The 21,595-nt window shown below is 31.1% G+C and overlaps 8 protein-coding genes across 10 annotated transcripts; 4 read left to right on the top strand and 4 right to left on the bottom strand.

Moving 5' to 3' along the window:
- Nucleotides 1-61: 61 nt before the first annotated feature.
- LOC106791080 lies at nucleotides 62-1,800 on the top strand (the record flags this gene model as incomplete). The annotated part of the gene is made up of 3 exons (XM_014756451.1): nucleotides 62-1,348; nucleotides 1,425-1,636; nucleotides 1,699-1,800. Coding segments are annotated over exons 1-3 (363 nt in total), but the record flags the coding sequence as incomplete, so codon positions are not given.
- A 53-nt stretch (nucleotides 1,801-1,853) lies between these two features.
- On the top strand, nucleotides 1,854-3,894 carry LOC106791082 (venom metalloproteinase 3-like). Its single transcript, XM_014756453.1, has 9 exons — nucleotides 1,854-2,070; nucleotides 2,156-2,261; nucleotides 2,348-2,477; nucleotides 2,546-2,700; nucleotides 3,011-3,060; nucleotides 3,135-3,261; nucleotides 3,337-3,483; nucleotides 3,549-3,681; nucleotides 3,758-3,894. Exons 1-9 carry the CDS (start codon nucleotides 1,854-1,856, stop codon nucleotides 3,875-3,877), a joined length of 1,185 nt encoding a protein of 394 aa, XP_014611939.1. The 3' UTR covers nucleotides 3,878-3,894.
- On the bottom strand, nucleotides 3,456-4,934 carry LOC106791097 (homologous-pairing protein 2 homolog). Its single transcript, XM_014756481.1, has 2 exons — nucleotides 4,713-4,934; nucleotides 3,456-4,599 (listed from the first exon to the last, which is right to left on the bottom strand). The coding sequence occupies exons 1-2, from the start codon at nucleotides 4,863-4,865 to the stop codon at nucleotides 4,147-4,149; spliced, it is 606 nt and encodes a 201-aa protein (XP_014611967.1). The 5' UTR covers nucleotides 4,866-4,934; the 3' UTR covers nucleotides 3,456-4,146.
- Nucleotides 4,935-5,097: 163 nt separating this feature from the next.
- On the top strand, nucleotides 5,098-8,908 carry LOC106791093 (dipeptidase 1-like). Of its 2 annotated transcripts, XM_014756476.1 has the most exons (12): nucleotides 5,098-5,236; nucleotides 5,637-5,930; nucleotides 6,209-6,365; nucleotides 6,424-6,586; nucleotides 6,663-6,946; nucleotides 7,005-7,062; nucleotides 7,134-7,310; nucleotides 7,820-7,910; nucleotides 7,995-8,070; nucleotides 8,153-8,303; nucleotides 8,398-8,513; nucleotides 8,602-8,908. In XM_014756476.1, exons 2-12 carry the CDS (start codon nucleotides 5,768-5,770, stop codon nucleotides 8,663-8,665), a joined length of 1,500 nt encoding a protein of 499 aa, XP_014611962.1. In that variant the 5' UTR covers nucleotides 5,098-5,236; nucleotides 5,637-5,767; the 3' UTR covers nucleotides 8,666-8,908. The 2 variants fall into 2 exon arrangements, with proteins under 2 accessions (XP_014611962.1, XP_014611963.1); XM_014756477.1 differs by lacking the exon at nucleotides 5,637-5,930 and having other exon boundaries at nucleotides 5,099-5,236.
- On the bottom strand, nucleotides 8,717-10,546 carry LOC106791094 (ornithine decarboxylase 1-like). Its single transcript, XM_014756478.1, has 7 exons — nucleotides 10,324-10,546; nucleotides 10,182-10,258; nucleotides 9,918-10,090; nucleotides 9,530-9,839; nucleotides 9,214-9,453; nucleotides 8,914-9,122; nucleotides 8,717-8,842 (listed from the first exon to the last, which is right to left on the bottom strand). The coding sequence occupies exons 1-7, from the start codon at nucleotides 10,505-10,507 to the stop codon at nucleotides 8,782-8,784; spliced, it is 1,254 nt and encodes a 417-aa protein (XP_014611964.1). The 5' UTR covers nucleotides 10,508-10,546; the 3' UTR covers nucleotides 8,717-8,781.
- A 435-nt stretch (nucleotides 10,547-10,981) lies between these two features.
- On the bottom strand, nucleotides 10,982-13,587 carry LOC106791096 (antizyme inhibitor 2-like). 2 transcript variants are annotated; one of them, XM_014756480.1, is made up of 7 exons: nucleotides 12,893-13,587; nucleotides 12,751-12,827; nucleotides 12,487-12,659; nucleotides 12,099-12,408; nucleotides 11,781-12,020; nucleotides 11,494-11,702; nucleotides 10,982-11,191 (listed from the first exon to the last, which is right to left on the bottom strand). In XM_014756480.1, the coding sequence occupies exons 1-7, from the start codon at nucleotides 13,074-13,076 to the stop codon at nucleotides 11,149-11,151; spliced, it is 1,236 nt and encodes a 411-aa protein (XP_014611966.1). In that variant the 5' UTR covers nucleotides 13,077-13,587; the 3' UTR covers nucleotides 10,982-11,148. The 2 variants fall into 2 exon arrangements, with proteins under 2 accessions (XP_014611966.1, XP_014611965.1); XM_014756479.1 differs by having other exon boundaries at nucleotides 11,494-11,705.
- A 981-nt stretch (nucleotides 13,588-14,568) lies between these two features.
- LOC106791104 (eukaryotic translation initiation factor 3 subunit I) lies at nucleotides 14,569-16,655 on the top strand. The gene is made up of 5 exons (XM_014756491.1): nucleotides 14,569-14,689; nucleotides 15,079-15,325; nucleotides 15,420-15,700; nucleotides 15,778-15,978; nucleotides 16,061-16,655. Exons 1-5 carry the CDS (start codon nucleotides 14,687-14,689, stop codon nucleotides 16,307-16,309), a joined length of 981 nt encoding a protein of 326 aa, XP_014611977.1. The 5' UTR covers nucleotides 14,569-14,686; the 3' UTR covers nucleotides 16,310-16,655.
- On the bottom strand, nucleotides 16,349-20,243 carry LOC106791103 (poly [ADP-ribose] polymerase). The gene is made up of 5 exons (XM_014756489.1): nucleotides 19,866-20,243; nucleotides 19,556-19,697; nucleotides 18,944-19,473; nucleotides 18,673-18,878; nucleotides 16,349-18,595 (listed from the first exon to the last, which is right to left on the bottom strand). Exons 1-5 carry the CDS (start codon nucleotides 19,974-19,976, stop codon nucleotides 16,633-16,635), a joined length of 2,952 nt encoding a protein of 983 aa, XP_014611975.1. The 5' UTR covers nucleotides 19,977-20,243; the 3' UTR covers nucleotides 16,349-16,632.
- Between the last annotated feature and the right edge of the window lie 1,352 nt (nucleotides 20,244-21,595).

Genomic DNA, 21,595 nt, shown 5'->3' on the forward strand with positions numbered 1-21,595 from the left:
TCTCGAGGATTCTTTCAGCATGATCTAGCAGAGGATCGATTTTACCTGATTTTTCTGTAGATCATTTTCCTCTCTTCTTTTTACGTGAATACAAATAAACGTTTACTGCCTTTCGATCTTTTACCCTCTTGGCTGGATATTTATTATTAATTTTAATTCTATTATTATTATTAATTGTGTAATTTTTATCTCTTATTATTATTATTATTATTATTATTATTATATTATTAATATTAATATTAATATTAATATAAGCAGCGGTCTAGGATAAGAGATTATGCGAAAGATTCCTCTGCGATATGAAAGAAAAATTGTACATGTACGATATATACTTCGTATCGAGCGTTTTGTGTCTTCCTTCTTAAGATATTCGAGGCAGGTCCGCATATATTGTGTATTGTTTATAAATAAATTAATGTTTAAAGCGAGACCGTTTCGAAAGATCGGTCGTATAAACGATTAGTAATAACGACCATCTCGGATTCTTCTTTCGTGTATCATACTAAACACGTACTTTTTTCTTTAAAACAAAGAATGTAAGCGTGTAAAGAAAATAATAAACACTTTACACGAAGTACATTTGAGTAAATTATTACGCATCTGGTTGCGAGTAGTTGAAATTGACGATAAGACATATTCGAATCGATTGAAATTCATCTAAATCAATGAAAACAAATGTCATCGACGTTATGCAAAGAACACACCTTTGTTTTGGCTTACGTTTTTCGAAATCATAAATAATAATGTAATTCGTAATTCGATCATTATAATCATATTTTTGAACATAATCGTGTTTACACAGTATCTTAGCAATTTATTACCTCGTTTTATTCTAATCTATCATCGATTCTGCCCGTTAGCAAGTACGATTTGATGAACGTTATATGAGCGTTATATGAACAAGTGTTTATTCTTTTTCCCTCTTCTTATAATTACCAAATACACAAATTACAAATATTTCTTATCCCATTTTTATATAAACACGGATGTTGATAAATCTTGAACGTTTTTCCGAGGCGTTACCTCAAAGTAGCACGTTCTCATTCGCCAAGGAGCTGTACCATTAGCATCTCACCGACTTCACCAATAATACCTTAACAAAATCAAATTAATTATAATAATTTAGGAATTTTTTGTGGGCACGATCATGTTTCGGAAAATGATTTTGTTATGTACGATAACTGTGTCTTTCGTACAATGTAAAAAAGTATTTATTTCATATTTTTAAATAACTTCTTTTAAAAATTGAATGCAATCTGTAATCAATCGTTTGGTTTGAATTTTAAGCTTCACGAATACATGACATCGGAAGAAGTAATGGGAGTTTTTCACACGAATCACGAACAAGGTATTTGAATATTTTTCAGCTTAACTCGAAAAAAAAGAAAGAAACATTGTTAATAGAAGTAATAAATGAACTACAGTACCACATTACGAGGTCGTTCCAATAAAACACACCGCCCACCGAAGAAGTTTAGAGAATAGTCAAGAAATACAATTAAAAGCATTCGATCAAAACATTAAATTGTATCTAAATCCTACGGAGGGAATACTTGCCAGCACACACACCCCTGTTTGGACTGTGTCCTCCGATCCAGATTATCCTGAAGGATTGAAATATACTCTAATACCGAACGTAAGTAGACATTCTTCTTGACTTATCAATGAAATATGAAATATTTTCGACATCTCTTGCAGGCCATGCGAAATCTAGGTAATACATTTCACGATATGAATAACACGGCGTCGATACTGATGAAGTTGGATGCTAATAAAAGATTGGTGCTCGTAAGTAACAACTATACGCTATACAGTATATATATATATATAAAAGAATAACAATGAAATATTCGATGAAATTTTCTTTCGAGGACGGAATTATTGGTGTTACCAATACGATCATTCGATCTATACCTGAACGAATTTTAAAAGGCATACTTTACAACGGAGATAATTTATACGAGCCTCGTCATACTGAAAATGTAACTGAAAATGACGAGCTCGCTTATACTTATCATCACGTTATTTATCGAGTACCGGAAACGAAGAAAAAAAAATATAAGGATTTCAGTAAGTTCCAAATTGAACGTCAATCACTAAATACCGTCAATTCTAACAATCCGATCGATTTATTTTTATAATATAACATTTGTAGAATTAACAAATTCAAAGAAATACGATAGAATAGTCAAAGAAAAGCGTAATGTACCAGATGTTATCTATCCCGAAGTTTTAATCATAATGGACAACAGCGAATATGCGTAAGGAAAATATGATTTCTTTCAATGAATTTAATTATACCTATATATGTATAACGAAACTACTAATAAGCTTGAAAACTGTTCAGATTGGTTGGCAGAAACGTGAAACACGCTATGAGATACATTCTTTCATTTTGGAACGGGGTCGATTTAAGATACAGATTATTAAATAATCCAAGGATTCGATTCAACATTGCCGGTATAGTTATAGCCTTGGTGAGCTACATTTTCTTTTCCAAATTTTAAATAGATATATTCAATTTATTCAATATATTTCATTTCAGGATAACAATGCAACTCCGTACATGGAAAAAAATCGATTAGGAAACGAATCGCTTCTGGTAGACGTTGATAAAGCCTTACGCGAAATGGGAGATTATATTTATCGAGAGACAAGATTTCCAATTGGTTTCTTTGACATAGCGATCACTATGACGCAGTAAGAACTTATATATGTTACGATCAATGTATATATTCCGGGCAAGAGAGAAAAATAGAGATGGACGTGTTCAAATCATAATCACCTACTTCTTCCTTATTAACTAGCGTACATCCAAATCAGAAGAAGAAGAAGAAGAAGAAGAAAAAGAATCGTTGCGATATGGCGTATATTTTGATGACAAATTATCGTCGTCGTTCGCGATCGTAGTACATTGACCGTAACATATAGACAGACATATGCACAGAAAATAAAACGAATAAATAAGAAATATATGAATGAACAAACACAAATATTGACCCTTTTTCAGATTAGATATATGCAACATGTTTGATGATTATTGCGATGATTCGACCTTAGGTAAGTAAGCTTGTTCGTATCTCTACGTTATTTTAAATATTCAACATTTTCTTTGGATGTATTTATTTCTACAGGTTACGCATACGTATCAGGAGCATGTAACAGACAAGACGATAACAAAACTTCCGAAATGGCTGGTATCGTAGAAGACAATGGTGGTTTCAGCGGAATTATACCAGCTGCTCATGAAGTTGGCCATCTGTACGTTACTATCTTTGTGAAAAATCTTATAATATATTTCTAAATTATGAAGAAAGTATTATAACAATTGTGTAGAATCGGAGCCAGACACGACGGTAATCCAAAATACGCTACCAATTGTTCGGCGGATGACGGCTTCATCATGACCAGTGGACTGTTGCTCAATGAAAATGGATTTCAATGGTCCAACTGTTCTATACAAGCATTTTATACATTCCTTAAGTAAGCTTTCCTATTTTACATTTCATATCCTATTCGTAACATATCTAAGAGTATTATTATTACAGCGAAGAAAGAGCAAAATGTCTTTATAATAAACCCGTCAGAGGTCGTGCGTTACCACGAATTCTACCTGGCAAATTAATGTCGCTCGATTATCAATGTAAAAAAGTGCACGGACAAGGAACAAGAGCGTGTAATGTAAGTTGTCAAAAATATATGTATATAGATATGAGCATAACTAGTTAAATACATTCGAATATTGATATTTTTTTAGACCGATCATACTGCCTGCATTAGATTAGATTGTCTAGTACCAGGAACTATGAGAGCGTGTACAGCTATAGCTCCAGCAGCCGAAGGTTCTCCTTGCGGAAATGGAGTTGTAAGTGTATAACACATTAGACTAATTAGTTTCTTATAATTAATTATTTGTTCTTTTCAGTTTTGTCTCAACGGTAAATGCGTCCTGGAAGGATCTTATATGAAATCCAACGATAAAAAATCCTGGTCTAAACATTTCGACCCATTATTTAAGCTTCAACAGATTGTCAAATTATTTGGCTAATGGAAGATGACGCTTTAAGAGCACACAATGAATTGTCGTGCCTTTGTATCCTTATCCCCCATGATAACAAAAAATATAATTATATTTGATTAGTCTTATTACTTAATAATCATTGGATCTATACCTATTTCATCGTATAATTCACTTTTAGTACCAGGATAATTTTCCAGAATGCAGTCTATTAATTCTGTACATAATCTTTTACGTTTAAGATATTCACGAGAATATTCGTCTAAGGAAGATTCCGTTTTTCTTTTCGTTTCGGTTAAATCCGTACTTCCGGTAGATGCGAGAAGTATATCTAACTTGTTGGCTAAAACTTCAATACTTTCTTCGAGCAAGACTTTTTCTCGGCGTGCTTCTTCGAGAGTGACAGATGACTTTAATGATGTCAACAAAGTTTCTTGAGTTTTTATCTTTTTCTCAAGATCTTGATACCTAGTTTCTACTTCGTTTGCATGCACTTGTAATTCCTTATCGATTCTCATTAATTCTTCTATATCCTTGGTCGAGTCTTGAACGACGCAATAAACTTTTTGCTTTCCATATACCTAATGAAATATAAGAAATATTCAAATATTATACTATTATATTTGTGTGTAAGAGTATGCTCTAAATGCTCTGCGAGAGATGTGTCTAAAATGTTATATTTATTTCTACTTACTTTTTCAAAAATCTTTCCTTCCGCGAGTAAGTGATCTATAGCTTTTTGAACGGCAGACTTTCCAAATTCGTTATGTAAATTCAACACTATATCGTTCACGCTGTAAGGTCTGTTTCGAATTTTTAAATGTTTGTATACGGTATCCATAGCCATTATTTTTTTACCACTGTTTACAACCCGTTTGGGCAAAAAATGAACTAGAGGGAACGAAGTCTCCCTCTCGCACCTATTATAGATATTAAATCTGTAGATATATAAGTTTCCTATAATATCGATAATAGTCGATAAACTATTATCGATAACTTCACTCACACTCTTACTTCATTTTAAGCACGCGTATAATCGATAACGTATCTTCAATTTATTTATTTGAAGATAAATATATCAATATTTTATCTTTCAACTCCCTTTGCGATTAGGCAAATTCAATAGTTATAATTCAAATGGCCTCACTCATTGTCAGTAGCCGTTTCGATCGCATCTTGTATTTATCAAACAAAGAAGAAGAAGAAGGAGCAAGTTCCGTAAGTAATTACATTTGCCTACATATATATATATATATATATAGTATATCCGGCAAATTACATTACTGCATGATAAATATATATGTGCAAAAAGAGTATGAGATTAAGAAAAAAGATTAACAGTAAGTTATGCAAACAATGTACGGCAATAACTCCGTCCACAATGAATATCTCCTTCATTTACAATAGCAATAAAAATTAGATAAAATGAAACGAGTTTGCGTAAAATGCCAGTCATTTAACGTCTGAAGTGCAATGAATAATCCCCTCCTACAAATGCGAAAAGTTTGAAAAACATCCGAGCTCGCGATATGTATAAAATAAATTCACAATAGGCACTACTAGCTACAATAATTGTACTCTTAATAATTGAGACTTAACTAAATTACATATGCTATAGGTGGGGGTGTACTGGACGCAGCCCGTTGCTTCAATACGTAAATCTTCCTTCTTCTCAGATTTATTTATTTATTTGCGTTCATAAATCGATGAAGCAATCATAAAGAACATTATTGCGATTACCCAGTATATATGTACATAGAGTCTATTAACACCAAGTATATACACTCTAACAGAATTCCGACAGAGGAGATAAAGAAGGATACATATCGAACTGTTATTTGTGCGAGTTATCTCTCAACTGGTTATTCAGTCAATTTCTCAACTGGTTTCACTTGGAATGTGTTAATAATGGGTGATTTAATTATAATTAATCGTAACTACTATTTTTTGTTAACATAAAATGAAGTACAATCGGGGTATAAGTTTGCATCTCGCAATTACTATCGATCCACGTACATATATATATATCTCATCATACATAATGATATTTTTCTTCAAATATATATAATCTACATCGTAATCAGTTTAATTAGAGACACAGTAATCGGTGTTAAATCGTTTTTTAACGAATCTCATCCCCCGCCACTTGCAATTATATATTATTTATAATATATAACAATTATTTTGTAGAAAATTTCATCTCCAAATATTTGACCGGAAGAATGTTGTATATTAACGTAGCAGTTTGTTTATCAATTTTATTATTGATTATTGGCTTATCCGTTGGATTAAATGCAAATAAATTGAAAGGTAGCGATGTATTAGATTTGGCACCTCTTATCGATGGGTACGTATCATCTCGATCGATATTCTACGATTGAATTTATTGATAAATATTCTTTTAGACACAACGATTTACCATTTAATTTGTACGAGAAATTAAATAACAATTTAAAAGAATTCCCATTTGAAAAATTACTCGTTAATGATCCAGTTTGGGGAAGAGAAGCATGTCCAACGTGTTACACGGATTTACCTCGTTTAAAAGCTGGAAAAGTTGGTGGGCAAGTGAGTAATATTATTCATTAATGAATTCATTCAAATATAATAGTTTAACTAACTTACTATTATCTCATTATAATAGTTTTGGGTTGCATACGTACCGTGTAATTCTCAATATAAAGATGCGGTACAATTGACGCTTCGGCAAATAGACGTGATCAAGAGATTCATAGATCTTTATCCAGAACATTTGCAATTTGTTAAATATGCCAAAGATATTGAAGTTGTTTGGAGAAGTGGTCGAATTGCATCGATGATCGGGGTTGAGGGTGGTCACTCTTTAGACTCCAGTTTGGCTATTTTGAGGATTTATTATGAATTGGGAGTTCGTTACGTCACGTTAACGCATACTTGTCATACACCCTGGTAAGTCTCAACAGATCATACCTTTCTATATATAATGATCGGATTTATTGTCTCTTAGGGCTGATGCATCGCCCATTAACGACGGATATCTATACAATCTAACAGAATTTGGAAAAGTATGATGAGTATTTGTTTGCCATAAGAAATTCAATAGATAGTAACGTGTACACAATCAATTGTTTTTTAGACATTCGTTCACGAAATGAATCGTCTTGGTATGTTAATCGATCTCTCACACGTTTCTCACAATGTTATGAGACAAGTTCTTACTATTTCGAGAGCACCCGTTATATTTTCTCATTCCTCTGCATTTGGTATTTGTAATAATTATCGAAATGTTCCCGACGACGTCCTGCGCTTGGTTGTAAGTCAGTCACTTTCTAATGATTAAATAATGTTACAAAGTACAGATACAGTCAAACCTCCTTTAACGCGGTAAGTGCGCTCCGCGTTCTATGGAAACCGTCTACCGCGTTGTATGGAAACAGCGCTATAAGAAACTCAGATTTATTAGCATTGGTTTTATCATCAGGCTCCCTGATAGATTGCTGCACACATGAAGGGTGATACGTTCTTTTGAAGATTTAAACCCCTGAGCACGCCTTTGATTTTTCCAAATGAAGGTCCTAGATGGTAGTTTTTTCCAATATAGTGCCGTTTCATCGGCGTTAAAAATCTGATCAGGTGACTAAGGAACTTATGTTATGGGATGTTCTTGAACGGAAACCGCGCTGTAAGAGTAGAGGAGGGCTGTCGCAATTTCAGCACCGCGTTATATGGAAATCGCGATCTGCGAGTGCCGTGTTATAGGAGGTTTGACTGTATATATATACTTTATTATTCGTATTCAATCATTTTCTACTTTATCAACAGGGGGAAAATGAAGGTATCGTTATGGTGAATTTTTACTCGCAATTTGTTAATTGCAATACATCCAGAAATGCATCTATGCAAGACGTCGTAGGTAGGATATATATTTTAAAAAAAGAATAATATAAACGTCATTTTCACCAATCAAATTTCATGATCAATTTTACTTCTTTTTCAGATCATATTAATTATATTAGAAAAATCGTTGGAGTAAATTACGTGGGTATAGGCGCCGATTATGATGGCGTAAATGCGTCAGTAAATAATATATCATAATATACGATATATAATAATGATTACTTATAAATGATATAATGATATTTGAAATATTTTCAGAGTACCTGAAGGCTTAGAAGACGTATCAAAGTACCCTTCCTTGTTTGAACGTTTGTATGGACATCATGAAGGAGAGCCGGAATGGAGTAGAGAAGATTTGGAAAAATTAGCTGGAAAAAATTTTATCAGAGTTATGACAAAAGTAGAAATGGTATGATAATTAATATTCGTTAAATATTATATTATAAAGATTTTCATTCTTGTCTTCCGTTAAATGAAATATGAATTATTGTCTTTGAAAAAAGGTACGTAATTCAATGTCGTCGATTCCGCCAATCGAAGATATTATAAATGCACAAGATTTGTTCGAAGCGCAAAAGAATGCTGGACTTGAACCAGGATCATGTCAAACTGCAAAAGAGTAAATAAGTTTTAAGTTTGCTTCGATTTGTCGTTTATAGAAAACTATTTTCATACCAATTTTTTCTTCTTCTTTTTTCTCTTTACAGATGGAATGAGATATTTTCTACGAATATTGACAATTCTACTGTGCCACCTAAACCGACTCAATAATATTATTAGGAAAAAGAAAATGTATATTTTCGAATTTAACAAGACAGATACAATTAATAAGTGTTTTTAATATATGGTACATTCTTGCATTATATTAGAAATATTAGGCTTCTCGCTTATTCCAATTTACACAGCCAACAGTTCATGTTATATCTGGTAATGTCACAAAACTCTTTCCTGAAAAAACATTATTTATGATATGATATTATAATATTTAAAAAATAAAAATCTATTATATTTATATTAACCATTGACTTTTTCTGATAAATGGATAAACTACTGGTGGTTCAAATCCGTTAAATTTGAAAGCTAAGGAAGCAGTGTATGCACCCATGTTGCTCCAAACAAGCCAATCTCCTATTTGAAATTCTGGTAATAACGCATCTTTGATGATACAGTCGTAAGAATCAAGAGTCGGTCCCCATAAAGTGGAAGGATACTTTTTATCGGATACAGGCTGCAATCGATTAATCTACTATGATGCACCTTTAGATAGACATTAAAAATAAACGAAATAATGTTCAATAGAGTATATATCAATTACATACACCGAACAGTGAAATTGGATGACGCGAGCATAAGTTCAACAATTCTTCTATAAATCCACTATATACTCCGCAATTAGCAAAATACATATATCTCGGACCATTTTCATCGGTTATACTTCTTTTAGAATGTAAGTAAGAAGTTAAAGTAAATGCTGATGCCACGTAATATCTACCTGGTTCGCTCATAACTTCTATACCAGGATCTAATTTTTCTATTGCTTCATTAATCACATTTGAAAGCTATAAAAATAAGAACACGATTAATCATATATATTTTACATATAAATTTATACATAAATACATATATTAAACAGACCTCGTCGATTTGAAACTCACTTTCTCCTGGAAAGCCACCGCCGATATCTACTAATTTGATATCTTTACATCCTATCGATTTAGCGAAAGTAATCAATTGCTTACATATTTCAATTCCATACGTGTACGCATTGAAATCGTTACATGGGCTACCAACATGAAAACTAAATCCGTGTAAAGTTAAACCTAAATTCTTGCTAAATTGTATTAATTTGTTTGCTTCGTCGCCTGGATCGCACCCAAATTTGATTCCAAGATTTATAAATTGGGTGAGATTAGAGTTACTGTCGCATCGAAAGCGAATAATTATTCTGTTAATAATAACACTTCAATGAATTCTTGATTCGATGTAAAAAACGACATAAGAATATAAAGTTCAATTAACTTACTTTGCTTCAGGAAACAGATTCTTTATTTTCAAAAGTTCTAATTCGTTATCAACTGTCATTTTATCCACGCCAACGCTTTTGGCAAATTTGATATGAGATGGAGACTTTGTTGGATTTGCAAAGATTATTTTATCCGGTGTTACACCATACTGCATAACTTGTTCAATTTCTTGCTACAACAATAAATGACTGATGTAATATTGTTGCATAGAAAAATGTAAAGAATAGAATATATGTTATATATAGAAAAAATAAAACGATTACCTGCGAGGCGCAATCGAAACTCGCGTTCATAGCAGCTAAAATCTTAATCACCATTGGATCAGGATTACATTTTACAGCTAAAAATAAAAGATTGTCGTAATGTTAAAGAATAAGTGAAAAAAAATATGTTTTTAAGCCTTACCAAAGTGTGGCACAACTCTTGGCATTTTTTTCAGCCAATTTCTATGCTTTTTAATGACATCACCGAGATCTAATATGTAAAATGCATCTTCTTGATCACGAGTAGCAATAATTTGTTTTAAAATATCATACTCTTTGACTTGGTCTTCGTAAATCTTTATTTCGTTGATGTTAATGAAAGACATTTTTCACATATTATGTGAAATGATATACGTCCTTAGTTTGAACGAGTCGGTGACTTATAAACTGGTATAAGTGCTAACAAGATGTGCTATCGGTGAAAGAACGGACAATTACCTTTAATTATTAATACAACGTATTATTTAAAAACACAAAATAGATGTCCTTCGAAAACGTACTATTAACTAACATAATTGAAATAGTAAATAGTACTTGGAAGTTCTAAACGAAGCTAATTAATGCAAATCATTCTTTAAAATTTACGCTATTGTTGTAACGAGCCACTTACCTTTATAAATAACTAATAAGCATTATTTGTTATAGATTAAATAAAATGTTATTTCATTTAATGATAATACGACATGTTAGTTTCTAGTATAGTCAGTCATTAATATTGCATTACATATATTTAATGTCTACCAGGAAAAATACATCAAGTGAAGACGAGCAATAAAGAACGTTTATTACTTTTAGAAAATGTAGATTACAAATTTAAAAAAAAACATATATACTTAAATGATTCAAATACATAAATTCATTAGATAAGAGTTGCCGTGGTACATATTAAAAGTATGATAAATTCAAGATTGCTTTTCTCATCGAAATTCATATCTTCTTTTCAAATCTATACGAACAATTTGTACAATCAATTGTTAACGTCGCATCTGATAATGGCACAAAAATCTTGCCTGAAAATAAATTATTTTATTATATTACCATCTCTCTCTCTCTCTCTCTCTCTCTCTCTAATATTTTTCTTATTTTTGTTTTTTTGGAGGAAAAATGTTCAGGACATGATTTACGTTATTAGTTACGTTACACTATTTAAAGGTACACGTCTTAATGGGAGAAAGTATTCTATATTTTTTAACACAAACACGCTTTTTTTGAGCATTTTTCCCCGAAAAAAATTTAAACTAACTGAGACATTTGAAGTATGTATAGTTATTGGATCACCCTGTTATATAATATTACATGTACATATAGATACCATTGACTTTTTCTGATAAAAGGATGAACTTGTGGCAGCATAAAACCATTAAATGTAGAAGATAGAGAAATTGTGTATGCACCCATGTTGCTCCATACAAGCCAATCTCCTATTTGAAATTCTGGTAATAACCCATCTTTGATGATACAGTCGTAGGAATCGCAAGTCTGTCCCCATAAAGTGGAAGAATATTTTTTATCGGATACAGGCTGCTGCAACAAATTTTCTTCAAACCTTCTATACAAATATAAATAGAATCATTCTCAAAAAACATAATAATTATATACATTGAATAATGAAATTGGATGCCGCGAATTCAAATTCAATAATTCTTCTATAAACCCAGTATACACTCCGCAATTAACGTAGTACGCATGTCTTAGACCCTTTTCCTCTAACATAGTTTTCTTAGAATGTAAGTAAGAAGCCAAAGTAAACGCTGATGCCACGTAATATCTACCTGGTTCGCTTATGACTTGTATGTTAGGATCTATTTCTTCAATAGCATCATTAATTATATGAGAAAGCTATAAAAATAAGAAGACAATTAATCATATATATCTATTACAAATAAATTTATATATAAATACATATATTAAACAGACCTCGTCGATTTGAAACTCAATTTCTCCTGGAAAGCCACCGCCGATATCTACTAATTTGATATCTTTACATCCTATCGATTTAGCGAAAGTAATCAATTTCTTGCATATTTCAATTCCACACGCGTACGCTTTGAAATCGTAACATGAGCTACCAACGTGAAAACTAAATCCGTGTAAAGTTAAACCTAAATTCTTGCTAAATTGTATTAATTTGTTTGCTTCGTCGCCTGGATCGCACCCAAATTTGACTCCAAGGCTGATAAATCGAGGGTGATTAGAATTACCATCGCATCGAAAGCGAATAATTATTCTGTTAATAATAACACTTCAATGAATTCTTGATTCGATGTAAAAAACGACATAAGAATATAAAGTTCAATTAACTTACTTTGCTTCAGGAAACAGATTCTTTATTTTAAAAAGCTCTAATTCGTTGTCAACTGTCATTTTATCCACGCCAACGCTTTTGGCAAATTTGATATGRGATGGAGACTTTGTTGGATTTGCAAAGATTATTTTATCCGGTGTTACACCATACTGCATAACTTGTTCAATTTCTTGCTACAACAATAAATGACTGATGTAATATTGTTGCATAGAAAAATGTAAAGAATAGAATATATGTTATATWTAGAAAAAATAAAACGATTACCTGCGAGGCGCAATCGAAACTCGCGTTCATAGCAGCTAAAATCTTAATCACCATTGGATCAGGATTACATTTTACAGCTAAAAATAAAAGATTGTCGTAATGTTAAAGAATAAGTGAAAAAAAATATGTTTTTAAGCCTTACCAAAGTGTGGCACAACTCTTGGCATTTTTTTCAGCCAATTTCTATGCTTTTTAATGACATCACCGAGATCTAATATGTAAAATGCATCTTCTTGATCACGAGTAGCAATGATTTGTTTTAAAATATCATGCTCTTTGACTTGGTTCTCGTAAATCTTTATTTCGTTAACGTTTATAAAAGACATGTTTAATATATTCTATTGCATATAGTATGAATTCTCTTTTTTTTCGATCTACCACTTGTTTTTATATCAATGATAAGCCTTGCGTATAATCTCAATTTCTATTTACTCAATGATAATTTGCACTATTAAATTATTTGTATTAATATTTATAGGCAAGTCAATAAGAGCCGAATAGGAAACTTTTGAATTGCCAAATACCTTCCTTGATATTATAAAATTAAGAAATGTAAACAGAATTTGTATAACTTAAGGATAGAAAAACTTCAAAAAAAAAATGTTTCCCCCGCGGAGCTGGCTAGCGTGCCACTAGATTAAAGTTTAATTTTTCTCTTACAATTTTGATGACTTTGAAGCTGAATAAAAATGCATTTATGTTTTCTTATAACATAATAAAAATGAATTAAAATTATGTCTAGACAAAAAATAAATTCGACGTTTTTAGTATATCTTTTCCTGTATATCTTGAATTAATTTTATKTGTAGATAGAAAATTCTTCTTTTTCAAATACGTATTCAATTTGATATACAAATAAATTTTTGTGAGGCAAAAAATTTATATCAATTAATTATGCAAATTAATTTTATGTCAAGATACAAAATAATTAATTACATATGTAATGAGTACAGTGATACCGCCTGTTTGCACATCCATGAGCCTGCTTAAGAAATCAATTTACGAGAAAAATATGAAAGTTTTTCAAAATTTCAAATTTCTAAAAGGAAAAAAATGACTTACCAGGAAGTGGCGCGACCTATTTAAATATAGTTAATAACCGACAGTATCTTTAATAGTAACAACATAGAAATCTCTTTACTTTCAGCTGTTTGCACAGCTGCAACTGTAGATCGACATTTATCTGAGTCTGTATATAAAACAGATTTATTAAATAGACAAACATACTAAAAGTGTAGAGATACAAATACATTTAAGGTAATTATATCGATAATTCCATTTTGTTTAATGACGAGGGTCTTTTACAAATATTATCAACATAATTTAATAATGTTCATTTTTAATTTAATTGTGAAAAAATAATTTGGCATAATTACGTGTTAACATTCATTTTTTTATAAACTATATATACTCTTATAATTAAATAATAATTAACTTATAGCAGAGTACGCGATAACGAACGACTATTTTTTTGAACGTCAGGGAATCCACCATTTTTAAATTTTCATTGCCAACCTTAAGAAATGAATAGTACTATAACTATGTTATAATTATAAAAACAGTATGTAAATAAAAAAGAATTTCTTATAGAATTGGAGAGGAGATATATTTACTCACATTTCCATTGCATAGATAATACATTAAAAAAATGGCAAGAAAATTCCTATGAGCTTGGTTGGTTGATTGGTTATTTTCTGTTAAATGTCGTTGGAAAATGGCATAATCTAAAGAAATTATGATTGGCTCGTCGTGCTTTTTAAACAGTATAGAGAAGAAATGTTTTCAAGTCTATTCCTTATAATAAAGTAAAGGAAACTAATGATTTTATACTTCATGGTTTATTCCCAGTGACGATATTAAGTGTCGTTAAACGTGATTTTAGAAGCGACGTTAGAGATTCATTTTTTTCCATAAAAAAAAATTTCTACCTATAAATATGGTTAGTTATTTTCAATATATGAAGAAGTTAACAAATATGCTTTTAATATATTATTTGTTTTTATATATTTTGCGCATGTGTACATAATATTCAATATTACATGTTAATAACGTTTACAAGGTTATTAACGGGTAAAGAATTGAATATATACACGTGTAACTGAGTTTAATTTCTTAGAAACTCGTATACTTATATAAAGTTTATACATATAAACGGTATATTAGCCCGCTTTATGTTTCTAAATCATATAACATTATATATGTATGAAGTTTAACTCAATTATATGTATTATTGCAATTATTAATAAGGAATATCAAATAATTTATTTTATATAGATTATAGAGTCTTATTATTTTGGATATTAGCTTGATATTCAAAATTTTTTTCAGAAACCGCTAATGTTGCATGGACACGAACGTGCCATTACTAAAATAAAATATAACAGAGAAGGTGATTTAGTTTTCTCTGCTAGCAAGGATAAGAAACCAAATGTGTGGTATTCTTTGAACGGAGAACGTCTTGGAACTTTTAATGGACATAATGGTTCGGTATGGTGTATAGATGTTAATTGGGATACAACTAGATTTTTATCTGGAAGTGGTGATAATACATTAAGAGTATGGGACTGTGAAACTGGTTTGTATCCATTTTTTTCTTTCTTCTTATCGTTTTCCTCTAGATCGATTTAAATTGCTACTGTAAAATAATATTGAATGTTTTTTTTTTTTAGGAAAAGAAATTGGACAACTGGAAACAAATAGCTCTGTAAGAACATGCGGTTTCAGTTATTCCTCAAATCTCGCCGTTTATTCTACCGATAAAGCTTTAGGTCATCAGTGTGAAATGTTTATAATGGACATTAGAAATGTCGATACTAACATGTCGCAAGAACATGCAATATCTAGGATCTCTGTTCCTGGACCAAGGATTTCTGCTATATTGTGGGGTGCCTTGGACGAAACCATAATTACAGGTCACGAAGATGGTGAAATTACTCTTTGGGACGTGAGAGTATGTCGTTTTTATATAAAATTTCTTTCTTATGATATATATTCGATTGAAACGAAATAACTAATGTTCTTAAACAGATGGGGAAAAAGTTGACCAGTACTAAAGGTCACAAATCTCAAATCAATGATATGCAATTTAATAAAGATGGAACTATGTTTGTCACTGCATCCAAAGATAATATGGCTAAATTATTTGACAGTGAATCGTTGGTTCTATTGAAAACTTATAAAACAGAGAGACCAGTCAACTCTGCTACGATATCTCCAATTCTGGATCATGTAAGTTTTATTTCCAATTTCTTCTTGAAAATGAAATTGCAGCATTGAAATGTTAATAATTTTATTAATATTTTGATTATAGGTAGTCTTAGGTGGTGGTCAAGACGCTATGGATGTAACAACTACGTCGGCTAGACAAGGAAAATTCGATTCTCGTTTCTTCCATCTTGTATTTGAAGAAGAATTCGCACGTTTAAAGGGTCACTTTGGTCCAATCAATTCTTTAGCATTCCATCCCAATGGCAAGAGTATGTCGACCGGAGGAGAAGATGGTTATATTCGTATTAATACATTCGATCAATCCTATTTCGATTTCCATTTTGAATATTAATTAAATTATTTGAAAAAAAAGTAAACATAACTGTAATTAATATTTCATATGAATATTTTTATTACAAAAACTTTATCTCAATTCTTTTCTTTCTGAAATGTGTTACAAACATTTAAATAATACAAAATTACTGGTACGAAATAATGAAATAATTATTCAATTATGGTAAGACAAGGACAAGAAAAAGAAAATGTAATGTTCGTTAACTATTATTTGTCCTATCGGAGGTAGCTGGAGGAATAAATTGATTTAATAATATGTAATAATAAGTTATACCAACGATTATATCAATCAGATAGCGAATGTATAGCAATGTATAATAATTACATTTTGTATTTAAAATTCATCTTGACTAAATAACGAGCTTTCACTTGAGCCGTATCGTATACGATATATTCGTTGTACAACAATGCCGATTTTTTATTAAGTTTAGCCTGCACAGGAGGACCGTATGGAACTTCTACGCTATCATCCATTTTATGAACGATGCTTGGATCTGGTTGCGTTTGTCCCCTTCCCATCGTGGAATGTTTATCTTTTGGTAATTTTGCAATGTAATCTGCTTCGTACCTCTCATACATATTGCCTAAAGCAACTTCGCATAACAGTAACAATCCTGTCGGGTTTTGGGTATTGGTGCAACAATAATTGGCTGACTTTGATACCATATCGGCAAAGTAGATACCTTTGCCAAACATGTAACCAGTGACGGGTGCTTCTGGTGGCGCTATTCTAAGTCCCTGAGACAATATTCCAGCAAAATTGGTTGTCCTAGATCCGTGCCAAAGTAATTTTTTGTTGGGCAATTTTTTAAATGGTTTGTATCTTTGATCTTCCCCTTGTCTTTTTATGACGAAAACATCGTCGATTACTAATTCGTAATGGCTATGAGTTGCCGCGTGTGTATTCTTAACATATTGTTTAATTACTTCAAAATCTTTACTCGATTTATCCAATACTTCTATCTTTGTTTTCAATTGTTCGTAATGAGCGTCTAGTGGATTTTTCTTTTCGTCCGTATTATTGTGAAGCAAACTATATGCTATTTCCATTTCAAGTAATGCTTCTAACATTTCACACTTCATTTTTATTTCTTCAACCGTTTCTAATATCTTAGGTCCAGAAATTCCAAAATTATGTGGTATCAAGGTATAAAATCTATTAGATGCATCTATAAGCGTAGTGCGTTCGGGAATACTTGTTGCAACTAATTCTTGCAATTCTGTTAATATTGAATACGCTTTTTGAATTTGTTTTTTAGATATTTTACCAAGCGGCATTTTATCCATATCTATTTCAAACTCCAACATAACTTTTCTCATGTTTTCTACATTAAATATAAGCCTCATCAGATCTTGGATAGGCTTTTCTAAATTACTTTTTATGTCAGAGTCTAATAATTTGTTATCTTCCACGTCTCCTTGATCTATATCAATGGGATATAATTTATGCGGTACTTTGACAAAATGTTTCCTATTATGCCAATTATTGCCAGATTTTTCTTCATAAAGTTGTTCAAACTTCTCTATACAATCTTTTAAAGGCATATCTTCCAATTTTGTATCGCCGATGGTAGTACCTATTCTACCCCAACTTCTAAACAACCAATATTTACTAAGTGTATCGTGTTTCAAAATTTGTAATTTGTAATAACTGTTTTTCTTAGCTTGGATATCCGTAATTCCTAACGTTGCGGTATATTTATTTTTTCCGTTTTGATAAACATGCGCGCAATCTTCTAATCCGCTATCCAGATCGACGGTACCACCTCCTTTAACTTGTAATTTCACTTTCCCAGAAGAAGATTTCTCAAATTTACTTTTACTTTTGGACGAACCCGACTTTTCTATAACCTTAGCAAGACGATTTTTAACGTCACCTCCCCAATCGGAAATAGTTTTCTTTTTAATTAATGCAATTGCAAGTTCTGTATAGTCCTTTGCTTCTTCAACAAAATCTTCGGAAACTACTTGTATATCCAACACCTTCGCGTCTTCCATTTTTTTATTCATTTTTTTAATTTCTTTTGGATTAGAAATGACGGCTGCCAAATCTTCATGTATTTTTGTTGTCACAGCACCTCCTAAAAGAACTATTTCTCTTTTTAACACTTCTTTGCTTTTTTCTGTACTACCTAATATCACAAACTGCATGTTCTTCAATGGTCTTGGGTTTGTTTTTATTTTTGGTCCAGCATCGACTTCGTCGTCTTCTTTTTTAACAGCGCTAGACGTCGATGGCGCGGTAACTTTGATCAATCTCTTAACAACTTTTGGTTTGAAAGCCCTATTAATATAATATATAGATTACATATGTAAATACGTATACAAGTAATATCGCAAACGCATACGCGACAAACTTACAAAGCTTTATAAGTATTCTTTAAATCCTCCGGAACAGAACATTTCTGTCTCTTAGGATCTTGAGTAACGTATTCGCATTTTGTCCATTCTGTCAAGTCTCCAGTACATTTGTAACCAAGACCCGAAACGTATACCAATTGCCCCTTGCATTTTGGACATGGTTTTAAAGCTCCAAAGATTAATAAGTCGGACGTAAAGTCCAAAATCTGAACAAATAAACTCAGTTTATTACTATATTTTTACTTTACTAAATGACAATATTAATACATACCGCAGAAACGCCTTGAGGTACTTGTTGCTTGTTCATTTCTAAAATCTCTATGAGTTCTGTCTTATTAAGCGAAGATAAAGTATCTCTCATTGCAAATATTTGTTTATTTTGTTCTTTAAGTTTATTTTCCTCTTCCATATCCTCGGGTTCTTCCTTACATTTCTTTACAGCTGGTACATTTTCATTGCTAATTTTAGGCAATTCCTTTTTTACATTGGCCTGATCGTCTTTAGACAAAGATTTGATACCAGCAAGGGAATCGGCTTGATCAAAAAATTCAAGTTCTTTTCTGAGCTTAATAAAACATTGCAGATGATACCATCTATCTAGCCCACCATATCTTCTTGCTTCTTCGCTTTCAAAATCTTTTTTTGAAATTCTTATTTCTTCTTTTAATATTTTTTCTTCGCATCCTCTGCACATAGCTCTACTAGACTTGGCATATTCTATTGAAAAGTCTGAAGATACATCTGCACCTTTACCACGCTTCTTACCTTTCTTAGTCGGCGCTGGAAGTTTACCAGCTTCTTCTAAAATATCCAACAAAATGTCCAAATTAAAATCACTTACAATTACTTTGTAAAGAATGAAATTCAATAAAGAGCATTTAACCTATATTTTTTTTAATATCTTGTTGATCTTCCCAACGGATAGCATCAAAATTTGCTATATCTGCGCTTGACTTTGGACGTTGCTTTAAAAAAAAGCAGTTTGGATGATACCACTTGGTAATTGCCCCATCAAATACCGGACTCTGCAAATGAAACAAATTAATAGTTTGACGTATACACTTATTCATTGAAAAGAGATTAGGACAAATATAATATATACATACGATACATTTTTAATATTCAATTAAATTTTAAATTGTTGAATTTTTTTTGTCAAAGGAAAAATAAAAATTTAACCAAATTCTACGTACTTGCACGACAGTAGCAATTCTTAAAGAATCTTTCATAATGGAAGAATGACAGTTTTTACACGAGGAACGAGAACTCTTAGCATATTCGACAAGATACGGTAAATCCGTCATTGTTTCCTTTTTTAAAAACACTCAACAAGAAACGATTAAATTAAGAACATAGACAACAACACAATGGCAAATATTATTAGTTGGCGAATAGAGGAATGCACTACATTAGCAGATATTGCGTATTACTCAATAGTGCATTCGGCCAACGTCGATTTTCGAAATTTTCTTAATTCACAGTTCTTATAAATAGAGCGTCACAGGAAGTGACGTTGTTTTCTATATACTTCGTGTATATACTTAAGAAAGAATGGATAAACTTTTAAATATTCTTTGCAAAAACATAATTGCTTTCGATAAATCGATTGTCATATTCAAGATGATGATTTGTTAAATTATTGGCTAAGTTCACGTTAATTCATTCCAATTAATTTACAAAATATTTGCGCGCGTAAATTCAAATTTGAATTGTTTCACTCTTTCTTTTAACAACGAGAACATCTATATGCTATATATATATATATATATATATGTACTACTTTTCATAAATTTACATATAACTTACATAAAATACATTAATTGCAACATGCCAATTGACTAATTATAAGTATTGATTTTCAACTGAAGCTATTGATAAAATTCAGAAGAACAAAAAAAAAAGGATTGTAATACAATGTTGGTACACTTTATTTTTGTCATCATATAATATTGTACAAATTATTACAGTAAACTATATATTTCTGTAATTATGTCTATGAATGTTTCTCAGTTTGACCAACATAGCTTGTGCCATATAAATGGCAAGCAAGCAGCGCAGAGTTTAAATAATACAGCCTTACAGTGCAAAAACGCACTTATGGTATCCTTCTTCATTTACTGAATACAGTTTTTCATCTAAAATTATTACCTACTGTAACGTACAAAAATGATTAGGATTAAATTGAAATTATTAAATTAAACCCGTTACTTCTCTTGTTTCTTTTTTGTTTTCCTTTAACAACTATCTACATATCCATTATAAGCCTATTTTTATCGAGTTAGCGTATTACAAGAGAGAATCATTTCTTCTCGCAAACACACTATCTATCGCTACGCTATAATTACTCTTCCTGTGATTTTTTAAATATTTTATTTTCCTTTTTTTTTATATATGTATATATGTATATATATAATATTGCTTTAGATATATTATACGTATACATATATAAATGTAGATATATGTTTTGTATTATAAGCTAACAAATTCAATTCTCCACTTTGTATTCATATTTTTGTTTGTTATCATTTAACAGAAAAAAATGTATACATTAATGTATGTGCCATCCTATTTTATTGATATATTTTGCTTAGATTATTTGCCTATGTTAATGTACATTTTTTGTTGTAGATCTTATTAGAGCAAAAAAAAATAAGACTGGAGATTATTTGATTACAATATATAAAGAATGAAGAGCGCTTTAACTTATACAATAATAGATACAATTTACAATTTTACGCGCGCACGTGTGTATGTGTGTGTGTGTGTATATATGTGTTTAAATCTTCTTCTTCTTCAATTACATTATAAATTATTCCATACACACAATTTTATGAAAATATGAGAGATAAATTATGTAATGGATAAAAATAACAATTTCATCGTTTCCTTATCGTCATCGTCAACGCCATCAATGTCATCATAA

The sequence above is a fragment of the Polistes canadensis genome, unplaced genomic scaffold, assembly GCF_001313835.1.
Source record: "Polistes canadensis isolate GaletaPanama2010 unplaced genomic scaffold, ASM131383v1 scaffold_285, whole genome shotgun sequence".
Classification (NCBI taxonomy): Eukaryota; Metazoa; Arthropoda; class Insecta; order Hymenoptera; family Vespidae; genus Polistes; species Polistes canadensis.

What these genes read in the sequence shown, in the direction of transcription:
- LOC106791082 (XM_014756453.1), top strand. Translation starts at nt 1,854, where the DNA reads ATGAAATTTTCTTTCGAGGACGGAATTATTGGTGTTACCAATACGATC. An exon ending in TTGCGATGATTCGACCTTAG is followed by an intron (nt 3,061 to 3,134) that starts GTAAGTAAGCTT and finishes TTATTTCTACAG; the next exon opens with GTTACGCATACGTATCAGGA. An exon ending in GCATTTTATACATTCCTTAA is followed by an intron (nt 3,484 to 3,548) that starts GTAAGCTTTCCT and finishes TTATTATTACAG; the next exon opens with CGAAGAAAGAGCAAAATGTC.
- LOC106791094 (XM_014756478.1), bottom strand. Translation starts at nt 10,507, where the DNA reads ATGTCTTTCATTAACATCAACGAAATAAAGATTTACGAAGACCAAGTC. An exon ending in GTGAGTTTCAAATCGACGAG is followed by an intron (nt 9,454 to 9,529) that starts GTCTGTTTAATA and finishes TTATTTTTATAG; the next exon opens with CTTTCAAATGTGATTAATGA. An exon ending in TTTATCAGAAAAAGTCAATG is followed by an intron (nt 8,843 to 8,913) that starts GTTAATATAAAT and finishes ATGTTTTTTCAG; the next exon opens with GAAAGAGTTTTGTGACATTA.
- LOC106791103 (XM_014756489.1), bottom strand. Translation starts at nt 19,976, where the DNA reads ATGACGGATTTACCGTATCTTGTCGAATATGCTAAGAGTTCTCGTTCC. An exon ending in AGATATTAAAAAAAATATAG is followed by an intron (nt 19,474 to 19,555) that starts GTTAAATGCTCT and finishes TGGATATTTTAG; the next exon opens with AAGAAGCTGGTAAACTTCCA. An exon ending in TACCTCAAGGCGTTTCTGCG is followed by an intron (nt 18,879 to 18,943) that starts GTATGTATTAAT and finishes TTATTTGTTCAG; the next exon opens with ATTTTGGACTTTACGTCCGA.
- LOC106791093 (XM_014756476.1), top strand. Translation starts at nt 5,768, where the DNA reads ATGTACATAGAGTCTATTAACACCAAGTATATACACTCTAACAGAATT. An exon ending in TTGGCACCTCTTATCGATGG is followed by an intron (nt 6,366 to 6,423) that starts GTACGTATCATC and finishes ATATTCTTTTAG; the next exon opens with ACACAACGATTTACCATTTA. An exon ending in CTGGAAAAGTTGGTGGGCAA is followed by an intron (nt 6,587 to 6,662) that starts GTGAGTAATATT and finishes TCATTATAATAG; the next exon opens with TTTTGGGTTGCATACGTACC.
- LOC106791097 (XM_014756481.1), bottom strand. Translation starts at nt 4,865, where the DNA reads ATGGCTATGGATACCGTATACAAACATTTAAAAATTCGAAACAGACCT. An exon ending in AAGGAAAGATTTTTGAAAAA is followed by an intron (nt 4,600 to 4,712) that starts GTAAGTAGAAAT and finishes ATATTTCATTAG; the next exon opens with GTATATGGAAAGCAAAAAGT.
- LOC106791104 (XM_014756491.1), top strand. An exon ending in AGTATGGGACTGTGAAACTG is followed by an intron (nt 15,326 to 15,419) that starts GTTTGTATCCAT and finishes TTTTTTTTTTAG; the next exon opens with GAAAAGAAATTGGACAACTG. An exon ending in TTACTCTTTGGGACGTGAGA is followed by an intron (nt 15,701 to 15,777) that starts GTATGTCGTTTT and finishes GTTCTTAAACAG; the next exon opens with ATGGGGAAAAAGTTGACCAG.